At 42.3% G+C, this 25,730-nt stretch overlaps 1 protein-coding gene across 1 annotated transcript in view; it reads right to left on the reverse strand.

Annotated features, from left to right (window-relative positions):
• LOC124123942 (syntaxin-6-like) overlaps positions 1 to 25,730 on the reverse strand; it is a 32,864-nt gene continuing 7,134 nt past the window's right edge. The window contains exons 4-8 of the mRNA XM_046487147.2: positions 18,013 to 18,075; positions 17,365 to 17,472; positions 8,840 to 8,946; positions 6,638 to 6,732; positions 1 to 709 (exon numbers count right to left, since the gene is read on the reverse strand). Coding sequence (XP_046343103.1) covers positions 630 to 709; positions 6,638 to 6,732; positions 8,840 to 8,946; positions 17,365 to 17,472; positions 18,013 to 18,075 — 453 coding nt within the window. The 3' untranslated portion in view covers positions 1 to 629. The remainder of the gene's footprint in view (positions 710 to 6,637; positions 6,733 to 8,839; positions 8,947 to 17,364; positions 17,473 to 18,012; positions 18,076 to 25,730) is intronic.

A 25,730-nucleotide genomic window follows, 5' to 3' on the forward strand; every position in this document is an offset into this window, starting at 1 on the left:
CTTTTAAAACGCAGGGACAGCATGACCTCATCTATCAATCTAAGTTAAGTGTCTAAGAAAGATAAAAAATAAGGTTCTTTTTTTTTTGAAAATTCAGAGATATTTTTTTAGTTTAAAGTCCTTTTCCTCTTTTTGACCTGTGATCAGAAAAAAATAACACACCTTTTCAAAACTGTAACATTAGATACAAACATACTAAGCTGAATTGAGAAAGTCTTAAATGAAAAAGTCCAGAGGTTGAATAACAGCACCTGGGAACAACTTGTTAATCCCAGGACCTGTGTGTGACTACAGACCAGATGCCTCGCTGACTCCTTGTTCACCCAGATATACTGAGAAGGCTGTTCTTTGCTGGCTCCACAGACAAGATATGCAGGTAGATCTTGTTACTGTCTCTGAATACCAGTCTACACCACAGACAAGATATGCAGGTAGATCTTGTTACTGTCTCTGAATACCAGTCTACACCACAGACAAGATATGCAGGTAGATCTTGTTCACTGTCTCCATCTACATCATGGACAAGATACAGGAGTGTCTAAGTGTCTCTGTTTATCAGTTTTCCAATTGATAAGACAACTTTGCACTGCATATGGAATGGTAGACTGTCACATGATTATAATCTGCCATCATCCAAGAACAAAGAACAGTATTATCACAATCACTAAAACAACTGATAAAACTACTATTGCACAGCATTGCCGTCTATCTGAAAAAGACATAATGTTGTATAAGCATACATGACATGGACTAGAGGGTTGAACAATAAGCAACAATATCACATTAACATTCCCACCAATCACTAGATATATTCTCTCTCCTCACCCTTGGTGCTGAAATCTACACATCATTCAGAGCCAAGGTTGAGAAGACAGAAAGTTGCAATATACATGATATATATGAAGTAGCATCCTCCAATGACATAGTGACATAAAAATGGGACGTTGATCTTCTGTTGTACATTCAGGATTACTTACCTAATCCTTGCTGACAGAAATTCAGGAGTATCAAATACCTATCAGTAATATTATAAGCTCATTGTTTAAAGTTGAACCTACTTCACACTACCCATTGGTTTTATCTGATGTTCATGAAGGGATATCCATTGGTTAATTTGCAAACATGTTGTCACCCAGAAACCAAAGTTGTTCATGTATTGTGAGACAGTTGGTCAGGTGGCTGACAAAACAGGGCTCTGTGGTCAGTTGGGGTAATGAGAAGAATCCTCCATCAGACAAAAGCCTGTAGCTGTCAGGTTGAGGGGCTACTTGCATCTGTGTGCTATCTGTGACACTAGCCATATTTTTTATTGTTTTCTTAAAAAAATGTGTAGTGCAAACAGTGACACCATGAAGAAACTTGGATCTTCTCTTGGTCATTACATTCACACAATGTTTAATCCTACTAACAGTCTCTCCCAAAATTACTCAAACCAACCATCAAGGTTGGCTTCCATGGCAACCATATGTGAAAACCTATTTCTTGCCATTGCTGCCCAATGTATGCAGACAAATGATGAACATGCTGGGATCTAAATTATAGTCCTCAAATTTTCCGGCTAATTTTTTTTACATCTTCCCATGGCAAGGGAGTTAACCGACTATAAAAGTCCAGTTTCAATCCTAGCCGAACTAGCCTGGAGTTACTGGGCTTGACTGGAGCCACACCAGTGGCTATTAAGAGTTATGTCCCTTCTATGTACCAATTGACCAATCAGATTTCACCTCTCATATCACTTGCATTTGCTTTAAAAAAATGGCATTGCACAGTTAAGACGATCTGATCGATACCAGGTAAAACAGGTCTTATTTCACGATATGCAGAAAATCATGTGAGCACCTTGATTAAAAACATGTTAGAAATTTGGAAAATATCTGTTGACGCTAAGTTGACGGTTGATGAGCCCAGAAACTCCAGGCTAGTTTGGCACTACCATATTCGAAGTAAAACGCGCCCCGCTCTAATAAGCGCCAACGGCGATATTTGCTAATATATAGTCAGAACTCCTTTATCCATACACATTCAAGATCTTTCGCCGTTCAACGGCTCTTCAGGTGTAATGAAAACTTTAACTTACATTGTAGTCCTAGGCGACGCATAACAGTAGTATTTGTGGCGTCATAATGCCTATGATGTAACAGTGACAATAGAGGGAGAAGTAAAACATAGTCCTAGGCGACACCCAACGTTATGCTTTTGACGTCATAAAGCATATGACGTCATAGCTAGTGATAATAGTGGGAGGCATGAATACATTATGGTGTGAGTGCACAAAATAATACTTTTGAATTAAGTTTAGGTTTCAAAAGCCTAATAAACATCTGTTCTTTTTCCATTCATAAATGTTTGTCATTATTAAACAATTTATAAAACAGAAAGACAGTATAATGACCACTCCCGCATTCATCAATGTGTTTGCTTACATTTATACAACATACATTTGGATCTCGAATTTGTTGTCTGTTTACAGTGATTCGGTCTTTTAGTTGCATACCAGTTTCTCCAATATAATGCTCACCACATCCCGCACATGTTAAAACATATATATAACAACTTTCCTGCCACAGTTCATGTTGATTTTAACAGTAAATAGTTTATCTTGGCAGAATTGAAATTTGCAGTCTTCAACTATTATTGGGAAAGTTCCACATCGAGGTGTGTTACACTTTGTTACACTGACAGTATTTGTACACTGTGAGTATTTGGATGGACAAGGAATTTGTTTAAGATTTTTAGGCTGTCTAGTGCTGCGTATAAGTTTACACTCAGATAAACATGTTTTCATAGTTTTACTTTTATAAGGGGCATAATTTTACAGTTTCTAGGATTCTAGGTACACACAAATGGAAGAATGTCCATGTCTTTATCGGTTTCTTTTGTTTTCATTAATGTTTCTCGTGGAATTTTCATTGCTTTATTTACAGTGTCTTTAATCACTCCACATGGATATCCTTGCAGTTGGAGATATGTCTTTAATTCTCCTAATCTTCGGTTTCTTGTGTCCACATCCCCAACAATAGTACACACTCTTCTTGCCATCCAATATGGAATATTAATTTTAGTGTGCCACGGATGACATGTACATATTATAAATTTGAATATCCAAAGATGAAATGTCTATGGTAAATACTTGAGCTGATATTCAGAAGTAATTGTATTTGTGACCAAAAAGGTCATTGTTACAGGAAGGACATTTTGTTATGGGATGGACAATATTTTTTTCTGGTAAAGACATGTATGGCTTGTTCTTATCTTATTGGTTAAATCTAAATGACTTTCAATTAAATCATTTAAATTGACAATGCATGGTTACCAAAAGGATATAGTTGGAAAAACACACATGCATGTCCTGTTTTACACTGTAACATTTCAAGACATGTTACAGGAAGACATTTTAACCAGTCTTGTGGAAATATCTGTCTGAATGCAGCTATTTTGACAAAAAATTACACATCTATCCAAAATGATAATTTGATATTTTCCAAGAACGTTTTTACTAAACAAATAAACAACACCAACCATCCAAGGGCTGTTATGTGATGGCCACTTTTCTAGTAGAGTAGTGACTTTTATCTACTCAAATCTTCTTTGACTGTTGTGGGAAGGACATTTTTTTAAATAAAATCAATTTTCTGCTGAAGCTCCATCAAAGAAAATTGCTCACAGTTCAATCATCAGTGTACCATTGCATACTTACTTTCAAAGTGTTAAAAGAAAATAAGAATCATTTACTAAGTGACAAATATATTATCACTCACTGGCAACCTCGGTCAGATCTGAAATATTGACTGTATTTGTTGAGATAAATATTTTACTTCTTCTCTAAATACCAGGACATAATATAGCACTGTAGTTACACTGGCTTTGGCCCTTGGGGACTTATCTGACTCATTTGTCAAAAGTTTGGAGATTGGGGTTTCTCATGAGTAATAGCCAAACAGAAGCTCCAGTAAAATCTAAATATTTTCTACATTGGGATACTTATCCTGCATTACTACATAAATGCTTTTACTGCTGTAGTTTTACTAGAAAGACTGAGCTGTGTTAGGTCCAGGCTGCAGAAGTTGGATCAACCAGTTGATGAGATTGTGCATCATTCAGAAGTTGGATGAATCCTTTTTTGGTCACCACGAGCACCGGAGAGTAGAAGCCTGGATGCGCAACGGACTCAGGAACAACCTTGACCGCCTGCTTTGGCACCAGAAGATTAAATGGCCTGGAGCAAGAGCTGAGCCTCACGAGGAGGGTGGGTGTCCACCAGACAGTAGGAGGTTAATGGTGGATCTGCTATGAGAGAGAGCTGATACCCCTGACGAAAGACGATGGACGAAAGGATCCCGAAGAATGGTCCAATTGCCCGAAAACCTGCATAATCTCCCACCTACGGGAGTGTCTATGACAAGGACAACTAGGGATTGGAGATCCCAGGTGCCAAGAGCCGGGGTTTCAACGCGTGCCTCTGGACTTGTGTTGGTGACAATGAGGTAGATAATTTCCTTGTGGCTCAGAATGGTTTTGACCCTTGCTATGAAAGGAAGAAGCCTGGGGGAAGCTTGGCGAGAGGCACGCCATGGCTGATAACTGCCCATGTTAGACGGCTTGAATGGAATTGATTGGAGACGCGCTCCAGGACTATGAGCGCCGTTTCATCATGGGCAAAGCTGGAGACATGCACTTGAGTTTCAGAGATAGCACAACTGAAGAACGAGGACGCGCTCCAAGGCAAAGGAGTTGCCTCTTGAACTTGAATACCAGTCTGTTAAGGCAAGATAACCGAGGCGCCTGGTGGTGGTGATCTCCGCCAAGGCCACCCGGATGATTTTGCAGATGGTCGATTTGGCACTTTGGGAAAGACATCATAGTACCCAAGGGATCCAATTGGGATTGTCCTCAGTAAGGTCTTCATCAATGGTTCTGGCAAAGACAGACAAAGGCGTGAGAGACCGCCGAATCTTAATCCCGACAAAGGCGAGCCAAGTGTCAAGCATAAGAATAGTGGTCAGCCTAGAGGAACCAGTCATACGATGTCAGTCATCATTGAAAGTGCATATTATCAGTGGCTTCGAACATATGTATGGGGAAATCCAGTTTCCGGTAATGAGGTTCCTTAAATGCCGGAATGAGGGAGAGTTTCGAGAAGTCGTCATCCAAAGCCAATATCAAATCTGTGAGCAGCGGGATGGTGGAAGGAGACCAAATTGTGTCCTTCTTATAAATATCTGGGCCTGGGGAGGAAGCGACCAAAGCAAACCAGTCAGCCATCCAATCCGGTACTTGGTTAAGCCCCAGGTGAGTGTCCAGCTCCGAGGAGGTTGTGTCAAAGGAGAGACCGACAGAGCTCTCTGAAGAGTCCGATGGATAGTTGGTACCGGTGTCTGAATCGAGAAGACCTGGAAGTGCGACAAGAAGACCTGGGGTAGTTAGAGCCACATGTATGAGTTTGATGAGCAGGAGTGGTGTCCTTGAAAGGAGCCAAAGACGGACATGAGGTAGTCATAGATAATGGCAAAAAGGACGTATTGATATGCTGTACAACAGCACGGGGGCGGGAGCGTTGGGCACTTGCAACATGCTGATCAATGGTTGAAAGCCTGAAGGCTCTGAGGGTGCTGGAATGGGAACAGTGAAAAACGGGGGCGCCGAAGGTGCCGCCTGAGCCACTGATACCGGGAACATGAATTGCATCAAGTCAACTCAGATGGTGACGTTGACGAGAAGGTGACTGTGGGTGTGGACACAACGGCCATCTGGGGATGTCTGTGGGCACGTTGGGTGTGGCATTTTCTCAAGAGCCTAAGGTATTTAGTGAAGTCAATGATTGCACCGCAACGATGTGGAACAGGGGTCCGTGCAATTCTTGGGAGGTGAGGATCCCAAGATGATTCACTGCCACAACAGAGACAGCAATGCAGCATATAACAATAAAGAGAAGCAGGCATGTATAACTCAAACTTTCAAAAGTTTACGGGAGAAAATTATGATAGAAAAAGACCAGAATATAAGTGTTAATGTGCTAAGATACACATATGAAATATCAAAGTCAAGACATGAAGACATTACGTGGGTAAAACAAAATGGAGGATAGAGCAACACATGCATGAAGTGTGGCAAAAATGCTAATGTAAACCTGAAAGGACAACAATTGTACACCAGACTATAATATATATAATTGAGAACATTTGGGTCCTCAAAAGGATAGGCAAAGGATGCTATCTGCTTGTGGAAACTGGGAACTTTATTCTCAAACGTCTGTACAGTCCGATAACTAGCAGTAATGTGATTATACGTGACTTTGCCACTTCCGGTCACGTGGTAGCTGTGAGAGGGAATATGCCACACAACTGGTTGGGACAACAACTTCTGCAGCCAGGACCTCTCACAGCTCCATCTTTCTAGTAAAACAACAGCAGTAAAAGGATTAATGCTTTAATGCAGGATAAGGTAAAAAATTCAAAACTTCAGAAAGAAGGAAAGTAGAAACAGGTCACTGCTTATTCAATAGTTGGACCAAACAATAAACGAGATAAACTGATTCTACTCTCTGTTTACTACATCACAAATTACACATCAGTGCAAGTATACATGGCTACTCAGCAATGGACTAAAGTGTCCTCAAAATGTTGGAAGGATATCTTACCATTAGACATGTGTAAAACTTTGGCCATTTTCTTCATGGTAACATCTAATCTTGATTCAGTATTGTCCATTTCATGCCGAAAGTCATCAAGCATCCTGTAAAATAAATATTTCTAATGCATGTTGCAACTGTAACTACTGTAGCTAATATTGTTTGATGCTGAACAACATAGCTGGTGTCTGACCAGAATGAGTCAAGAGTTGGCCAGAAAACTAAAATCAATCCTGAATCTAAACAAAAGGACTACACTACAACTGATTGGGACTAAAACACCACAACTGTACAACTGTGTCAACAAAGACAGAATGAATTAACAATGGCTAAAGGTCAAGTACATAAAAGTTCCCTTGAATTTTAATTCCCTTTTGTTGTAATGAAATGTCTCATTATCAAATATTTGGAACTGATTAGGCCTCATGCCTCCCATGAACAAATAATGGGAGACATGCGGCATAACTCTGTAAGTTATACAGTCCAGCACATGTCCTGACTTGACAGATGGTTGTCATTTATTCATGCCTATGTCATACCGAAGCCACATTTCATTTTTATACTTGACACATAAGTAAACCGGTGAGTAATGTTTTAGGCAAACATGGGTTGCCAGCCGGCAGAGAGTTTACTATATATGATGTAAAGGTGTGGCATGTGTATTCAAATTCAAACAGAAATTCAAGATAGATTCAAACACAAGATAAATTGTAAATATTTCGGAACAAGCCCACTAAACAGCTGTGCTGAGAGTAAGTAATGACCAAACTACTTTGTCACACCTTCATTTTTGGCAACTTAAATCAAATAATGGTCAAAAAGCAAGTGAAGTTTCAGCCTCATTGGTCCAGTGGTTTCTTTGGAAATGTTTATGATTTCTGGTTTTTCCAATATGGCCATTGGCAGACACATGTCTTTTTTTAAAAATTGCGATGCCTTTAACTGATGACCATCTCTCACCAACTTTTTTTAATCCCTATTAAAGTTCTGGAGAAAATGTCTTGTGAACAAAGTACTTTCATCTTTCCTTCATGTCCTTCATGTCCTTCCTGAGCTCCTCCCGCAAATACTTTCAGAGTTGTTTTTTGTTTTTTAAATTGTCAACACTGTTGCCTTTTTCTCTGAAATGTCTTGATGCATTCACAAAACGTTTTTGTGAATATCAGGGGTTTGAATTTAATATGGCTGCCAGTTGCCATCTTTTATGTAAGCAAAATGTTACTGAGGTACATAAAAGAGGCAGGATGTCGAACGTTCCCAAGCTATGTTTGTTAACAACAGCCGATAACCCCTGAGCTTACTCTGCTCTGTTCTGCTCTGCTCTCATTGGCTTATCGTGGGACACGACTTTTCTCTTGTTTGTAAACAAACACACTTATTCTGAAATTAGAACAGATGGGCCTAATGCAAGCATTTCGGTGCACTTTACATATTGTTTAGCATGATAAAAAAGATATACTACCATGACTACTGCAACTGTGACTGAGGTGCATGACAATATGGCTTGACACATCAAAGTGACTGTATTGCTAGCTATGAAGGGCAACAACGACAGCACTTAGAGGATAAATACACAAGTGAAAACAGTTTACACGTTTTGGGCTATTTTCTAAAATGAGCCAATGAAAACCACATGACTTGACTGTATAACATGTTACGATGTGACAGAGGTACTAGGCTGGCCGCAAGGAACTCTGGGTAGGAGCGTGATTGGCTTCATATGACTGAGGCATATTGATATTGTAATCTAGGCTTACTAGCTTCTAATCATATCAAGCTGGCTATAAGTATTTTGTAACTCATCCATAAGAAATACACAGAAATTGTTTTGGTTTGAGAACTGAATTGCGCATGGGACATCACACTTGGAAATTATTTCAAGCATGATATACAAACACAGAACTGTTGACGCATTGTCCCTTCAATGGTGACTGTTAGGTATGGTGACTGTTAGGTATGGGATACCCAGAGACACGCATGCAGGGGTCACATGACAGCAGTCAAGATACCTGCATCAAGGTTCCTGTAATTGATTTGTCAAGTTCCCTCTGGGAGGCATGGGCATTAGAGGTTTTAGTACTATTAAAGTTACATGATAAAGATGACATCTGCCAAGTAATGAAGTGTACGTAAAGTCCGGTAGGCAGTGATGTAATTCTGTATCCTGTGCTCTATGTGCTGTGAGGCTTACCTGGGCTCAGTGTTACTTACAAATTCTGATCTTCTAGCTCTGATCCAATCTGCTGGCTCATGTTCTTGAGAATGCCAACACTGGAACCTATCTTGTCCAGCTGTTCATCCTGTGACCTCATAAGCAACTGAAAAAAGGGTACTCAATAATACATGTTCTGAAGACATATTTTGGCTGTACCTTACAGAGCACGCCCAGATTGTTTTGAAGTAGTAAACTCTAAATATTTTGTAAATATTTCTGCCTTCCTCAACAAGGCCATAGTGTCCCAGTGCACTCCCAACTAACACTTTGGTATTGTTCATATTTTTTAACTTATCCTGCATTACTCCTTAATGCATTTACTGCTGTTTTCTGACAGAGAGACGAACCGCGTGAGATCCAGGTGCTGAAGAAAAGTTGTTCCAACCAGTAGAGGCAGCACCCTTGCACAGTCCCCACGTGACCCGGAAGTCATGTCATCACATCAAAACACATAACTGCATTGAACACAACATCTGAAACTTCATGGGGAGGCAGCGTAGCGACGGGAGGGCAATTAGACATCATAATGCAGGATAAGTATAAAAATGTAAAAAATATTTAGATTTTACAAAAAAATTCAACTTATCCTGCATTACTCCTAAATGTATCTTTATCAGACGGCACGGCCGGTGGGGATACCTTCAGATTTGATCCATAATAAACCCTCGTCAATGTCCGATGAACCCGCACCACATACCACCACAAACCCGAATAGGTGAAAGAAATAGAATGAGGTGGCTAGCAAAAATCAAGAACTGACCTAAGAGCGAATGCTGCCTCAGTACAGCCCTCTCAACAGGCCCCGCTCGGGGTATCGGAGAATCATCGGTGTCGTGGATTGGTGACCTGTTGTCTACCACCAGGGGACCAAAACCTTGGACATCCGCCACATCATCCAAGCTACATCACTGTGGTTGTGGCTGGCAAAGACGGTGTCAGACCGCCTAAAACAGCCTTCCATGATTGATTTGATGGAGCAGTTGCTATGAATGGCTCTGATCTTGTGAGTGTTGGTAGCCTTGGGGAGGGGGCCGGGGAGGGGGCCGGGGAGGGGGCTGGGGATACTAATCCGGAGGCTTTTAAATCTTGTAGGATGACAGCCCGGAGCCATAGGGAAAGAGTATTCCGACTGACTGCGACCAGGAGAGACAGGCAGGAAAAGGCATTTCCTAGACTTGCAGCAGGCTACTGACCATCATAGGAAAACCCTCAATGCCCACACCGGGTATAACCAAAACTCTGCTCCGACCGCCTCTGCCTAGACAAAAGTGGGGAGGGGTTGGTGCACCGGTGAGATGTAGGATGCTCGCTGGCAGTTCTGGGATGTGGCGAACAGATTGACGTTAGGGGAGATGATCTTTTGGCAAGTCAAGGTGAACACGTCTGAGTGCAGCTACCACCTGAGCAAGACCATGTCTGGCCTGGACAGAGCGTGTGCCAGAACATGCTCTCAACCTGGTAAGAGATGAACGAGAAATTGCAGGTCCAGGCTGACCACCAAGTCAAATAAGCGGAAGGTCTGGTTTAGCAGGGATGAAGCATGGAGAGTACCCTGGTTCCTCAAACACCATATCATGGTAATGTTGTCCATGGATATGATCAACTTGGGAGTGATCTAGAATGCTCTGCCAGTAAGTGACAACCAGGATAAGCGCTTTTAAGCTTAAGGTTGTTGCTGTGACAATGGAGTTGATCTCCGGACCACAGCCGGTCACAACATGGGCTGGCATGAGCAATCCCAGAAGCACTAGCCACTGACAAAGTGGAAAAGCGGAAAGCCATGGTAGAAGAGGTCATCTACAAGACTGCAAAGTTGAAAAGTCAACAACTGGGGTCTCCGATTGTGTCATATCCGGAAGATACGTGGAAAAGTGTGTTTGCCTGCGAACAAATACCAAACCTATGTAGACGAAAGAAACCTGCTCCTAAAACGACCAGTTAGTCGGAAGTCAAAGCTATATCCATAAGATAAGGTGGATATCAAGAAAACTGTGGTTCTGAAAGATAGCACCGTACAACGAAAGGTGACCAATATCATCCCCTAGGTGTTACATAAGCACTCCCGTTCTTATAACGAGGTGACGACGAAGGGAGCAGAGAGTCACGGAACAGTCGTGGGAAGAATCATAAAATCGACCCTGTATCTGAATAGATATAAGTCTTATATCGAGTGACGATGAAGGAAGGCAACACGATACTCGTCATGTAGTCGACAGGGGTCGATGGAACGTCATGGGAAGAATTAAAAATAAAAGATTTGTAGCCTGAAAGATCATACCATACAAAGTAAGGCGATCTTTTCCATACCCTGAACGTCATAGCGAGGGGGCAATGAAATGTGGTGTCTCCATTTTGCCGTGTTGGCTGCGGAGGTCTGCCCTTTCAATCCTCTACACATGGATGGATTAGGACAGGCGTCTGGTTGAGTGATGGCACCATGCGTACAAGTAGACATGCAAACCAATCTGTAGAAATAATTGCACTGCTCCCAATAGGTCAGTTGACCTCATTCCAGTCGAATATGTCTACAATCAGAGTACTCGACACATGACATGTAAATCACCCTGCGCAGTAGAAACCTGCATTGTAGTTGGAAATGAGGTGCAATCTCCACACACAGACAATCCCCAATGAACTGTGTGGTAGACAAACAAGTGGGAGCAGGGGGAGCACCGTGGAATAACCTGGAGAGCCTCATTGCGCTAGGGCAGGGTAGATGAACACGAAAGTATGTGGCCATGTTGTTTATCACCAAAATGGCGGGAAAAAGACAAATGGCAGGAACAACAATACGCCCGTAAATTGTGACTAGAGCCACAAACAGGCAATAAACATTATAAAACAAGAAAGAAGTGAGCAAAGCTCACATACCCCCGTTATCCCCGCTGGTCAACAACAAATAGTAAATAGTTCGTTAATTAATGAAATATTACATATTTCTAGCTGATTTTAACTCTAACGTTTCAAAAACTAAGATTGAATTCCAGTGACAATTGACCCCTCCCAAATCTCCTATGTTACCACTGTTCACTACGAGGAAGTAGATCACCATGTACACCTTTGAATAAAAATTTGATTGAGGAGTTACAAAAGAAGAATTATCAAAAGGACCAAAAATTGTTGATATAAAAACACATAAAAAATGGAACAATATCATATGAGAAAATAAAAAAATTAATAATTTCCATCTAGCCTTAACAGATATGGTAAAGAATTCATAAATTCAAACTCACACAAAGTACAGATACTTATGACAATTTTGGAAAATATATTAGCTATACAAAACCAGCCATCAAAATTTCTAAATTCCATCATGTTTCCAGGAAAACAGCAAAAGAGAAAACTTTCAGAATCTTATAACAGATAAAAAACAATCATAGTGGTTAATGAAGCAAGTTTGCTGAAGCTAGGATACATAATAATGTAAACATGGATCATACACAAACTCTACCCAAAATTTATGTTTCACCATGATTCCATGAAAAACAGCAAAAATAAAAAAATTCAGAATCTTCAAACTAGCAAAAGGCACAAGTTCTCATTGTGGTAAATGTGTTTAGCAAGCTTGATGAAGCTAGGATGCATAGTTAAAAAGATATGGGCCGTACAAAACACCCACCCTAAAAGTTTAAGTTTCTTAATGTGTCCATGGAAACAGCAAAAATGAAAAAATTCAGAATCTTCAAACTAGCAAAAGGCACAAGAACTCATTGTGGTAAATGTGTGTAGCAAGTTTTGTGAAGCTAGGGTGCATAGTTAAAAGATATACGCCGTACAAAACACCCACGCTAAAAGTTTAAGTTTCTAAATGTTTCCATGGAAACGGCAAAAATTAAAAAGTTCAGAATCCTCAAACTAGCAAAAGACACAAGTTCTCATTGTGGTAAATGTGTGTAGCAAGTTTGGTGAAGCTAGGGTGCATGGTTAAAAAGTTATTGGCCGTACAATAGCTCGGACGGAAGGACGGATGAATGGAACGCTATATACCCCCGATTTACTTCGTAAACAGGGGTATAATTACAAATGGGAAGACCCCAAAGGTAACAGACCATGAACAGGTAACAGTATAGCAGCATACGATGAATGCAGAAACATGCAATGTATAGAAACAATAAGCTTTAATTTCCACAAGGGATACAAAGTACGTCCGTCCGTGGAGGTGCCAACTATGCAAGGGTGCTGCCACTACTGGTTGGAACAACTTTTCTTCAGCACCTGGATCTCACTCGGTTCGTCTCTCTGTCAGAAAACAGCAGTAAATGCATTAAGGAGTAATGCAGGACAAGTTAAAAAATATGAACAATACCAAAGTGTTAGTTGAGAGTGCACTGGGACACTATGGCCTTGTTGAGGAAGGCAGAAATATTTAGCGGGGATCAGAGGCCAAGTTAGTTAAACTGCTTGAGAAGATAGATGGTGATTTAGTCATCAGTTGTTGGCTTAACACAGTCACACAGTATAGTCCAGTTTCTATGCCGACCTCTTCTGGTCATGTCTGAAATCTTCATCGGTGGAGGTACAAATATCTTAAACTTGACTTCTGTCTACAGTTGTCTGCAAACCCGCATAGCTTGCTTGAGAAATACCTACTCATGTTTTATTAAAAGTATTGAAATACTAATAAATACATTCATAAATTTTGCTCTAGATTTAGTAACTTAATTATCATGAAAATTATAATAAAAAATAATTGTATGTCCTAATAACACAACATGTAAATATATGATCATCATCTATATCGGGAGCTTTTTGTAAAATCCTAAATATATCCTTTTCAAAACACAGAAAGACGTTGGATTTCAAGAATGCATGGACGGATGGGTAATAAGAATGATAAATAATATTTCCAGAAAGCAGTTGTTTAATATATATTCACTGGATATTCAATATATTGATAATTATTTTTAAAAAGTGTGATATTAACGTTTGCTATTTTGGGATATTTTACACAAATTTCAAATGTTTCATCCTGTGCATTTGCTTGTTTGATGAATACTTGTATTTAGTTCTTTTAAATTCAGATATTTAAACCGCTCGTCCCTGTCCTACTGGACTTTGCACTTTAGCATGTATTTATTTGTAGATTAATTTAGTGATCAACTAAAGGTGAGGTGAAATTGGGTTTAACGTCGCGTCCAAGATTATTGCAGTTATATAGCGACGTGCATGCACGTGTGTGAGTGTGTGTGTGTGGCTGCTTGTACTAGACCGGACTGATGCCAATTCATAGTGCTAGCCCACTGAGATACCATGCCGCATTTTAAAATGAATACCCCACTCAGACACAGTATACGGACTCCGAGCTGACCAGTCCTTGCTTTTACCCCATAATGCCGAGCGCCAGACAGGGTAACAACAAGTACCATCTTTTAACGTCTTTTGGTATGACCCGGGCAGGGATTGAACCACAGACCTTCCGCTCTCCGGGCGGACGCTCTACCACTAGACCACGGAGGCGGTCGGTCAACTAAAGACAAAATAACTGACACGAAGGTGACCCAAAAGATATAGAGCGGGAGCTCAGGGATTCTACAACATTTATACACTGGGTAAGGTAGATTCTACTCTACAGGCTTATACAAAGGGATACCACTCCTATCTAGAGCATAAACTAATATAAGCTGCCCTTGAGTTATCCAAAAAGGTCACAGACGTTACTAGTCGCTTGCAGCCAACTTTTGTTTTTATCCTTCCCTTGATAAGCAAAAAGGTATAGGTTTCACACTTCCTTCAGCATAAAGTGGGGTGGGAAAGCACTTTTAGCTATCGACTCGATAGTTTTGTGGTTCACTATCACAATTACCAATATTTCTGATGTTAAATCTGTGGTGCATTGTTCGTGTTGTTGAAGTGTCGATTTGAATCATAAAGTTTAACAAAATAAAGGGGCAATGTTTGAATGTAAAGCAGATTATTTATGTGAAATTTTGTCAAGTATATTCAGGGACTACAGCTACTTAAGATTGGTCCGGATCAATTGTAAATTTCGATTGTATAATTCGATTTGAATAATAGATAAAATTAAACATCAATAGTATAAGGAATATACATACAATAGTATGTAAACACTTCACAAACTTATCTAGGAACTTGGAAACGTTGTGTTCCTCATTATAAAGAAGTGAAGACACTGTAGAACAACCCATGGGGCCTGCAACGGGTGGTTACCCGAACCTGTCTTGTTTCTTTGTGTTGCATGTCAAACCCAAACAACAAGTTGTACTAAAAACTGCAGAAAGATTGCAAAATGCTAGTTTCAATAGTGACAAGAGTTTGGGTGGTGGAGTGATTTGTCTATGTGTGGGTGAATAACAGCAATTATTTACACCTGAAACACAAATTTATTTGGAATGATTTGAGGACCAAATACTTGTCCTAAGAGCAGACTAATAACCAGGTGGTTGAGGGTGTGTAAGTGACCTTAGTGTATAAGTGACCTTGGTGTACAAGTGACGCCAGTGTACAAATGATCCCTGTGTGTAAGTGACCTTGGTGTACAAGTGACGCCAGTGTACAAATGATCCCTGTGTGTAAGTGACCTTGGTGTATAAGTGACCTTGGTGTGCAAGTGATGCCAGTGTACAAATGATCCCTGTGTGTAAGTGACCCGGGTGTACAAGTGACCTTGGTGTACAAATGATCCCTGTGTGTAAGTGACCCAGGTGTACAAGTGACCTTGGTGTACAAATGATCCCTGTGTGTAAGTGACCTTTGTGTACAAGGGATGCCAGTGTACAAATGATCCCTGTGTGTAAGTGACCTTGGTGTATAAGTGACCTTGGTGTGCAAGTGATGCCAGTGTACAAATGATCCCTGTGTGTAAGTGACCCGGGTGTGTAAGTGACCTGGGTATATAAATGACCCGGGTGTATAAGTGACCTTGGTGTATAAGTGACCTTGGTGTACAAGTGATGCCAGTGTACAAATGATCCCTGTGTGTAAGTGACCCCGGTGTGTAAGTGACCTTGGTGTACAAGTGACGCCAGTGTACAAATGATCCCTGTGTGTAAGTGACCCCGGTGTGTAAGTGAAGCTGGTGTGTAAGTGACCCTGGTGTATAAGTGACCCCAGTGTGTAAGTGACCTGGGTGTAAAAGTGACCTTGGTGTTCAAGTGACGCCAGTGTACAAATGATCCCCGTGTGTAAGTGACCCCGGTGTGTAAGTGAAGCTGGTGTGTAAGTGAAGCTGGTGTGTAAGTGACCCCAGTGTGTAAGTGACCTGGGTGTATAAGTGACCTTGGTGTACAAGTGACGCCAGTGTACAAATGATCCCTGTGTGTAAGTGACCCTGGTGTGTAAGTGAAGCTGGTGTGTAAGTGACCCGGGTGTATAAGTGACCCCAGTGTGTAAGTGACCTGGGTGTATAAGTGACCTTGGTGTACAAGTGAGGCCAGTGTACAAATTATCCCTGTGTGTAAGTGACCCCGGTGTGTAAGTGACCCTGGTGTGTATGTGACCCTGGTGTAAAAGTGACCCGGGTGTATAAGGGACGCCAGTGTATAAATGATCCCTGTGTGTAAGTGACTCGGGTGTGTAAGTGACCCTGGTGTGTAAGTGACCCTGGAACATAAGTGACCCTGGTGTGTAAGTGACCCTGGTGTGTAAGTGACCCTGGTATATAAGTGACCCTGGTGTGTAAGTGACCCTGGTGTGTAAGTGACCCTGGTATATAAGTGACCCTGGTGAGTAAGTGACCCTGGTACATAAGTGACCCTGGTGTGTAAGTGACCCTGGTGTGTAAGTGACCCTGGTATATAAGTGACCCTGGTGTGTAAGTGACCCTGGTATATAAGTGACCCTGGTGTGTAAGTGACCCTGGTGTATAAGTGACCCTGGTGTTTAAGTGACCCGGGTGTATAAGTGACCCCGGTGTGTATTTGACCTTGGTGTACAAGTGATGCCAGTGTACAAATGATCCCTGTGTGTAAGTGACCCGGGTGTATAAGTGACCCCGGTGTATAAGTGTTTCTGTCGGTACACACACAGAGGTTGTGTTGCAGTCGGTACACACACACACAGGTAGTGTTGCTGTCGGTACACACAAACAGGTAGTGTTGCAGTCGGTACACACACACAGGTAGTGTTGCAGTCGGTACACACACAAAGGTAGTGTTGCTGTCGGTACACACAAACAGGTAGTGTTGCAGCTGGTACACACACACAGGTAGTGTTGCAGTCGGTACACACACACAGGTAGTGTTGCAGTCGGTACACACACAAAGGTAGTGTTGCAGTCGGTACAAATTCACAGGTAGTGTTGCAGTGGGTACACACACAAACACACACAGGTAGTGTTGCAGTCGGTACACACACACACACACACACACACACAGAGGTAGTGTTGCCGTCGGCACACACACACACACACACACACACACACACACACACACACACACACACACACACACACACACACACACACACACACACACACACACAGAGGTAGTGTTGCAGTGGGTACACACACACACAGGTTGTGTTGCAGTCAGAATACACACATAGGTAGTTGAAGCTAACTTACCTGCTGTTGCTGACTTGTATCATCAATGTAGTTCTGATTTGACCGTTCCATGTCTTGGTCAAGGCGAGTGTATCGGTCAACATTCCCACCATTGGCCGAAAGAAGAGACTACAAATATGTAGATGTACAGATCATGCAACATGTCTTATATCCTGAATATACACATAATGTCTTCAGATGACAGTAAAACAAAACATTGCTGAAGCGGTAGTGAGAGAGTTGGGTTTAACATCGCTTTTAACAGTATTCGAGTTACATCACAGTGTGTCTAAAGCCGTACGCGGTCTTTTTGTTGTCGTAAGGTAAGCAGTGAATGCATTAAGGAGCAATGCAGGATAAGTAAAAAATATGGACATATGTGCACATATGTTGTTGTACATGAACATAAGCCTGTAGAATATTGTTCCTGTGCATCACTATCCCGGAAATGATAAATAAACAAAACACCTACCAACATAACATCATTACAGGCTTACTTTACTGTAAAGAAGAATCATGTGAGCCTGTACAAAGACCCAGCCATACTCTCGAATTGACAATGTCAAGGTGAACACAGAAGACCATGAAGCATGGCACTGCAGCTGTAGCTGTAGCTGTAGCTGTACTGTGTGCTATGTGCTGTGTGCTGTGTGCTGCTATACTATCTACCTGTCTGGGATTTCCCTCACGAGCTTTGTGCGACCCTGGGCTGGACAACTCATCCTTCATATCCTAGAACACAAAACACAAACCTTGTCATGATGGCTTGACAAGCTAACATTAACTTCCTTACCTGCTTACTGAATCATAGTAACCCAACGGTTAAAGTGATAAATATTGTGACAACATGGTCAAACAGTTTGCTTGCAGAGTGATAAATCCAAGATGGCATCACTGACAGTACCAGTTATTGGAACATATTTCACAGAGGAAGCATCAGAAGATAGATATGTTGGTTTTGACTGCACGATGATGGATGAGACAATGAGAAGACACTGATGGTCTCAGCGTTATCTATTTGTGAGTATGCAACACCTCTGGTCCACTGATGATGGGGATAGTCAGGTGGATGTCAGAATAGAATTAAAATAACTTATGTCTTCTTTCTAACATAGTTTAAAAACAAACAAATATTGTTTCTAGCTACATGTTAACCTTTCAGTTGTGTTTCAGTGTTCCCATTAACCGGTAGTTAACAGTTTTTTACCAGTAAAATTAGGCTTGGACCGGTATATTCATGTGACTGACAGTCCCTGTAAAACGGCAAATAAAGTACCTTATAAATCTTTGTTGCTGAACAAAATATCGGTGATATTCATAAAAGTATATTTTTCAAACAAAGTCAGCTTGTCTGTTACAATCAGGGTGTCCCCTTGAAATAACATTTTGCTTTGCATCGAGGTTAAATATATATATATATAGCGTTTCAGTCTCAAGATATTAAAAAAAAGAAGGAGAAAGTGTGACTGAACTCTGTGTGAATGACGTAGTTACTCCAGAGATAACGACATTGCATTGAACATGATAATGAAAGAATTATTACCAGGTAAATTTTTTACGTTTTTTTTATATGCTGAACATGTAAAAAGTTGGGACCGACAATAATTAGGAGGAACTGGTAATTTTTAGAGTTGCCAGTCCTTGCAGGACTGGCAGTTTCAAAAGCTAGCAAGAACACTGTGTTTGCTTACTTAAGTCTCTAAGACTGTTACTATGAATCACAACAGGCCAAGACAGCATTTTGAATCTCCCTTGCAGATTTGTTCAGCTTTGCACTAAAACTTGTCGCCCTTTGACAACATCAGGAAGGAGGTCCTACAATTTGACTGTGGTACTTAACAAGTTTGTGTATTAATTGCCAAGCACAGTCTCTGTGGCCGATGTAGTTTTTGTATAGATTTGTTTTTGTTTCTTTCCATGTTTTTTTATATATATATTTATGATATACAATTAGTTGTTAGTTTCCTTCTGAGTAACCTACTAATTGCCCCATGCCCAGAAGATCTTTCTGCTGATTGGCCTAGCTTACACCTGAGATTACCTGTAGGGTCCATAAGAAACATACTTATCTGCCCTTGATTCGCCTGCACTAAGCAACAGTTTTCAAGGGGATTATAACTTCCAGCATGTACACAATCCAGTCGCTTGTAACAATTGCCTATTGTCACTGTTAGAATAGCACAGAAAAGGGTCAAGCATTGATATCGCTCACCAAGGTTTCTACATGCCATCTTCTACTCTTGAATATTAATCTTGTTGTACAAATACTGTCTTTTAACTAATGTAGAGAAATACGGGTTCATAATGTCAAACAAAACATGTGTTTCAATGTTGCCAAAACCGTTTATCATATGCTATCTTGCCATCAAGCACTGAACTAAAACAACTATAGACAAATGCATCTCCCTGATTGTGTTAATGTAGCTCTATAATCCTACATCCTACTACATTCTTCACCACAATATTTGTAACAAATTTATTATTTACAATGGATTAGATCAGTTAAGAAAACTAAATATTGCACTAAACATCCTGATGATGATGATAAAAAGGGTTTTCATAATAATATTTAAAATGACATAGAAGTGATATTTTATAATTTAAGTTGGCATTGGCATCTGTGAATGGCTGGCTTCTTTCTTGCAGGTTTTTTTTTTCCAGTGATGGATGTTGGTATGGAGAATTTTGGTTTGTTGCCAGCAAATATCTTAGAAGGATAGACATGATATTGTTACTTTTGTACATTGATCCAACCTTTTGTAAACATAAGAACATGTATATAAATATTAATTCCATACAGGTCATCTAACGAAGGGACACTGAAAAGTCGATGTACAGTATAAAGTGCTTGTTATTCATAAACAAGTGTCACATATTCATCATCTGTCATGTTTTGTTTTGACTCCAAGCTCAGGAAGTGGAGAGTTGTCTGGGGAGACAACTCTGTTGATGTTTCCTTAGGGGTTTCTAAGCGACCCTATGGTTAAACTGCATGCTTTGATCATCCTGAATAAGCTCTCAGCACATGCAATTTGTCTGGGAACTCCAAAAACTAAAAAGTATGAAAAAACCCAGCCTTTTTGTTGTGACAGGAATATAATCTACTTCGAAGCTTTGCATTAGACTTCTTCCTAGGGTTAGCTTGTTCTGTATGAGGGTAATGAATGTGGCAACAGTGAGTGAGTGAGTGAGTGAGTGAGTGAGTGAGTGAGTATGGTTTGACGCCGCTTTTAGCAATATTCCAGCAATTTCACGGCTGGAGACACCAGAAATAGGCTTCACAACATCGAAGCTGGGTCTTATGCTCGAACGAGCGAACACTTTGACCACTAGGCTACCCAACCACCCTGTGACATCAGTGGATTGACCATGCATTAGACTTCTTCCTAGGGTTACCTTGTTCTGTATGAGGGTAATGAATGTGGCACCAGTGCATGGACCTTGTTCTCTATCAGGGTAATGAATGTGGCCCCAGCGGATGGACCATGCTCTGTATGAGGGTAATGAATGTGGCCCCAGCGGATGGACCTTGTTCTGTATGAGGGTAATGAATGTGGCACCAGTGGATGGACCTCGTTCTGTATGAGGGTAATGAATGTGGCACCAGTGGATGGGCCTTGCTCTGTATGAGGCTAATGAATGTGGCACCAGTGGATGAGGCTTCCTCTTTATCTGGGTAATGAATGTGGCACCAGTGGATGGGCCTTGCTCTCTATGAGGGCAATGAATGTGGCACCAGTGGATGGACCTTGTTCTGTATGAGGGTTATGAATGGAGCAAAAGTGGATGGGCCTTTTTTTCTGTATGAGGGTTATGAATGTGGCACCAGTGGATGGATCTTGCCCTGTATTGGGGTAATGAATGTGGCACCAGTGGATTGGCCATGCTCTGTATGAGGGTAATGAATGTGGCACCAGTGGATGGGCCTTCCTCTCTATGAGGGTAATGAATGTGGCACCAGTGGATGGACCTTCTTCTATATGAGGCTAATGAATGTGGCACCAGTGGATGGGCCTTTTTCTGTATGAGGGTTATGAATGTGGCACCAGTGGATGGATCTTGCTCTGTATCAGGGTAATGAATGTGGCACCAGTGGATGGACCTTGTTCTGTATGAGGGTTATGAATGTGGCACCAGTGGATGGGCCTTTTTTTCTGTATGAGGCTAATGAATGTGGCACCAGTGGATGGACCATGCTCTGTATGAGGCTAATGAATGTGGCACCAGTGGATGGATCTTGCTCTGCATCAGGGTAATGAATGTGGCACCAGTGGATGGACCTTGTTCTGTATGAGGCTAATGAATGTGGCACCAGTGGATGGACCATGCTCTGTATGAGGGTAATGAATGTGGCACCAGTGGATGGATCTTGCTCTGTATCAGGGTAATGAATGTGGCACCAGTGGATGGGCCTTGCTCTGTATCAGGGTTATGAATGTGGCACCAGTGGATGGATCTTGCTCTGTATCAGGGTAATGAATGTGGCACCAGTGGATGGACCTTGTTCTCTATCAGGGTAATGAATGTGGCACCAGTGGATGGGCCTTGCTCTGTATCAGGGTAATGAATGTGGCACGAGTAGATGGGCCTTTTTCTGTATGAAGGTTATGAATGTGGCAAAAGTGGACGGATCTTGCTCTGTATCAGGATAATGAATGTGGCACCAGTGGATGGACCTTGATCTCTATCAAGGTGATGAATGTGGCACCAGTGGATGGACCTTGTTCCCTATCAGGGTAATGAATGTGGCACCAGTGGATGGATCTTGCTCTGTATCAGGGTAATGAATGTGGCACCAGTGGATGGGCCTTGCTCTGTATCAGGGTAATGAATGTGGCATGAGTGGATGGACCTTGTTCTCTATCAGGGTAATGAATATGGCCCCAGTGGATGGACCTTGTTCTCTATCACGGTAATGAATGTGGCACCAGTGGATGGACCTTGTTCTCTTTGAGGGTAATGAATGTGGCACCAGTGGATGGACCTTGTTCTGTATGAGGGTTATGAATGTGGCACCAGTGGATGGGCCTTTTTTCTGTATGAGGCTAATGAATGTGGCACCAGTGGATGGACCATGCTCTGTATGAGGCTAATGAATGTGGCACCAGTGGATGGATCTTGCTCTGCATCAGGGTAATGAATGTGGCACCAGTGGATGGACCTTGTTCTGTATGAGGCTTATGAATGTGGCACCAGTGGATGGACCATGCTCTGTATGAGGGTAATGAATGTGGCACCAGTGGATGGACCTTGCTCTGTATGAGAGTAATGAATGTGGCACCAGTGGATGGACCTTGTTCTATATGAGGCTAATGAATGTGGCACCAGTGGATGGACCTTGTTCTCTATCAGGGTAATGAATGTGGCACCAGTGGATGGGCCTTGCTCTGTATCACGGTAATGAATGTGGCACCAGTTGATGGACCTTGTTCTCTATGAGGGTAATGAATGTGGCACCAGTGGATGGACCTTGTTCTCTATCAGGGTAATGAATGTGGCACCAGTAGATGGGCCTTTTTCTGTATGAGGGTTATGAATGTGGCACCAGTGGATGGATCTTGCTCTGTATGAGGGTAATGAATGTGGCACCAGTGGATGGACCTTGTTCTCTATCACGGTAATGAATGTGGCACCAGTTGATGGACCTTGTTCTCTATGAGGGTAATGAATGTGGCCCCCTGTAGATGGGCCTTTTTCTGTATGAGGGTTATGAATGTGGAACCAGTGGATGGATCTTGCTCTGTATGAGGGTAATGAATGTGGCACCAGTGGATGGACCTTGTTCTCTATCACGGTAATGAATGTGGCACCAGTAGATGGGCCTTTTTCTGTATGAGGGTTATGAATGTGGCACCAGTGGATGGATCTTGCTCTGTATGAGGGTAATGAATGTGGCCCCAGCGGATGGACCTTGTTCTGTATGAGGGTAATGAATGTGGCACCAGTGGATGGACCTCGTTCTGTATGAGGGTAATGAATGTGGCACCAGTGGATGGGCCTTGCTCTGTATGAGGCTAATGAATGTGGCACCAGTGGATGAGGCTTCCTCTTTATCTGGGTAATGAATGTGGCACCAGTGGATGGGCCTTGCTCTCTATGAGGGCAATGAATGTGGCACCAGTGGATGGACCTTGTTCTGTATGAGGGTTATGAATGGAGCAAAAGTGGATGGGCCTTTTTTTCTGTATGAGGGTTATGAATGTGGCACCAGTGGATGGATCTTGCCCTGTATTGGGGTAATGAATGTGGCACCAGTGGATTGGCCATGCTCTGTATGAGGGTAATGAATGTGGCACCAGTGGATGGGCCTTCCTCTCTATGAGGGTAATGAATGTGGCACCAGTGGATGGACCTTCTTCTATATGAGGCTAATGAATGTGGCACCAGTGGATGGGCCTTTTTCTGTATGAGGGTTATGAATGTGGCACCAGTGGATGGATCTTGCTCTGTATCAGGGTAATGAATGTGGCACCAGTGGATGGACCTTGTTCTGTATGAGGGTTATGAATGTGGCACCAGTGGATGGGCCTTTTTTTCTGTATGAGGCTAATGAATGTGGCACCAGTGGATGGACCATGCTCTGTATGAGGCTAATGAATGTGGCACCAGTGGATGGATCTTGCTCTGCATCAGGGTAATGAATGTGGCACCAGTGGATGGACCTTGTTCTGTATGAGGCTAATGAATGTGGCACCAGTGGATGGACCATGCTCTGTATGAGGGTAATGAATGTGGCACCAGTGGATGGATCTTGCTCTGTATCAGGGTAATGAATGTGGCACCAGTGGATGGGCCTTGCTCTGTATCAGGGTTATGAATGTGGCACCAGTGGATGGATCTTGCTCTGTATCAGGGTAATGAATGTGGCACCAGTGGATGGACCTTGTTCTCTATCAGGGTAATGAATGTGGCACCAGTGGATGGGCCTTGCTCTGTATCAGGGTAATGAATGTGGCACGAGTAGATGGGCCTTTTTCTGTATGAAGGTTATGAATGTGGCAAAAGTGGACGGATCTTGCTCTGTATCAGGATAATGAATGTGGCACCAGTGGATGGACCTTGATCTCTATCAAGGTGATGAATGTGGCACCAGTGGATGGACCTTGTTCCCTATCAGGGTAATGAATGTGGCACCAGTGGATGGATCTTGCTCTGTATCAGGGTAATGAATGTGGCACCAGTGGATGGGCCTTGCTCTGTATCAGGGTAATGAATGTGGCATGAGTGGATGGACCTTGTTCTCTATCAGGGTAATGAATATGGCCCCAGTGGATGGACCTTGTTCTCTATCACGGTAATGAATGTGGCACCAGTGGATGGACCTTGTTCTCTTTGAGGGTAATGAATGTGGCACCAGTGGATGGACCTTGTTCTGTATGAGGGTTATGAATGTGGCACCAGTGGATGGGCCTTTTTTCTGTATGAGGCTAATGAATGTGGCACCAGTGGATGGACCATGCTCTGTATGAGGCTAATGAATGTGGCACCAGTGGATGGATCTTGCTCTGCATCAGGGTAATGAATGTGGCACCAGTGGATGGACCTTGTTCTGTATGAGGCTTATGAATGTGGCACCAGTGGATGGACCATGCTCTGTATGAGGGTAATGAATGTGGCACCAGTGGATGGACCTTGCTCTGTATGAGAGTAATGAATGTGGCACCAGTGGATGGACCTTGTTCTATATGAGGCTAATGAATGTGGCACCAGTGGATGGACCTTGTTCTCTATCAGGGTAATGAATGTGGCACCAGTGGATGGGCCTTGCTCTGTATCACGGTAATGAATGTGGCACCAGTTGATGGACCTTGTTCTCTATGAGGGTAATGAATGTGGCACCAGTGGATGGACCTTGTTCTCTATCAGGGTAATGAATGTGGCACCAGTAGATGGGCCTTTTTCTGTATGAGGGTTATGAATGTGGCACCAGTGGATGGATCTTGCTCTGTATGAGGGTAATGAATGTGGCACCAGTGGATGGACCTTGTTCTCTATCACGGTAATGAATGTGGCACCAGTTGATGGACCTTGTTCTCTATGAGGGTAATGAATGTGGCCCCCTGTAGATGGGCCTTTTTCTGTATGAGGGTTATGAATGTGGAACCAGTGGATGGATCTTGCTCTGTATGAGGGTAATGAATGTGGCACCAGTGGATGGACCTTGTTCTCTATCACGGTAATGAATGTGGCACCAGTAGATGGGCCTTTTTCTGTATGAGGGTTATGAATGTGGCACCAGTGGATGGATCTTGCTCTGTATGAGGGTAATGAATGTGGCCCCAGCGGATGGACCTTGTTCTGTATGAGGGTAATGAATGTGGCACCAGTGGATGGACCTCGTTCTGTATGAGGGTAATGAATGTGGCACCAGTGGATGGGCCTTGCTC

This window comes from Haliotis rufescens, unplaced genomic scaffold (assembly GCF_023055435.1).
Source record: "Haliotis rufescens isolate VD_foot unplaced genomic scaffold, xgHalRufe1.0.p SCAF_8, whole genome shotgun sequence".
NCBI lineage: Eukaryota > Metazoa > Mollusca > Gastropoda > Lepetellida > Haliotidae > Haliotis > Haliotis rufescens.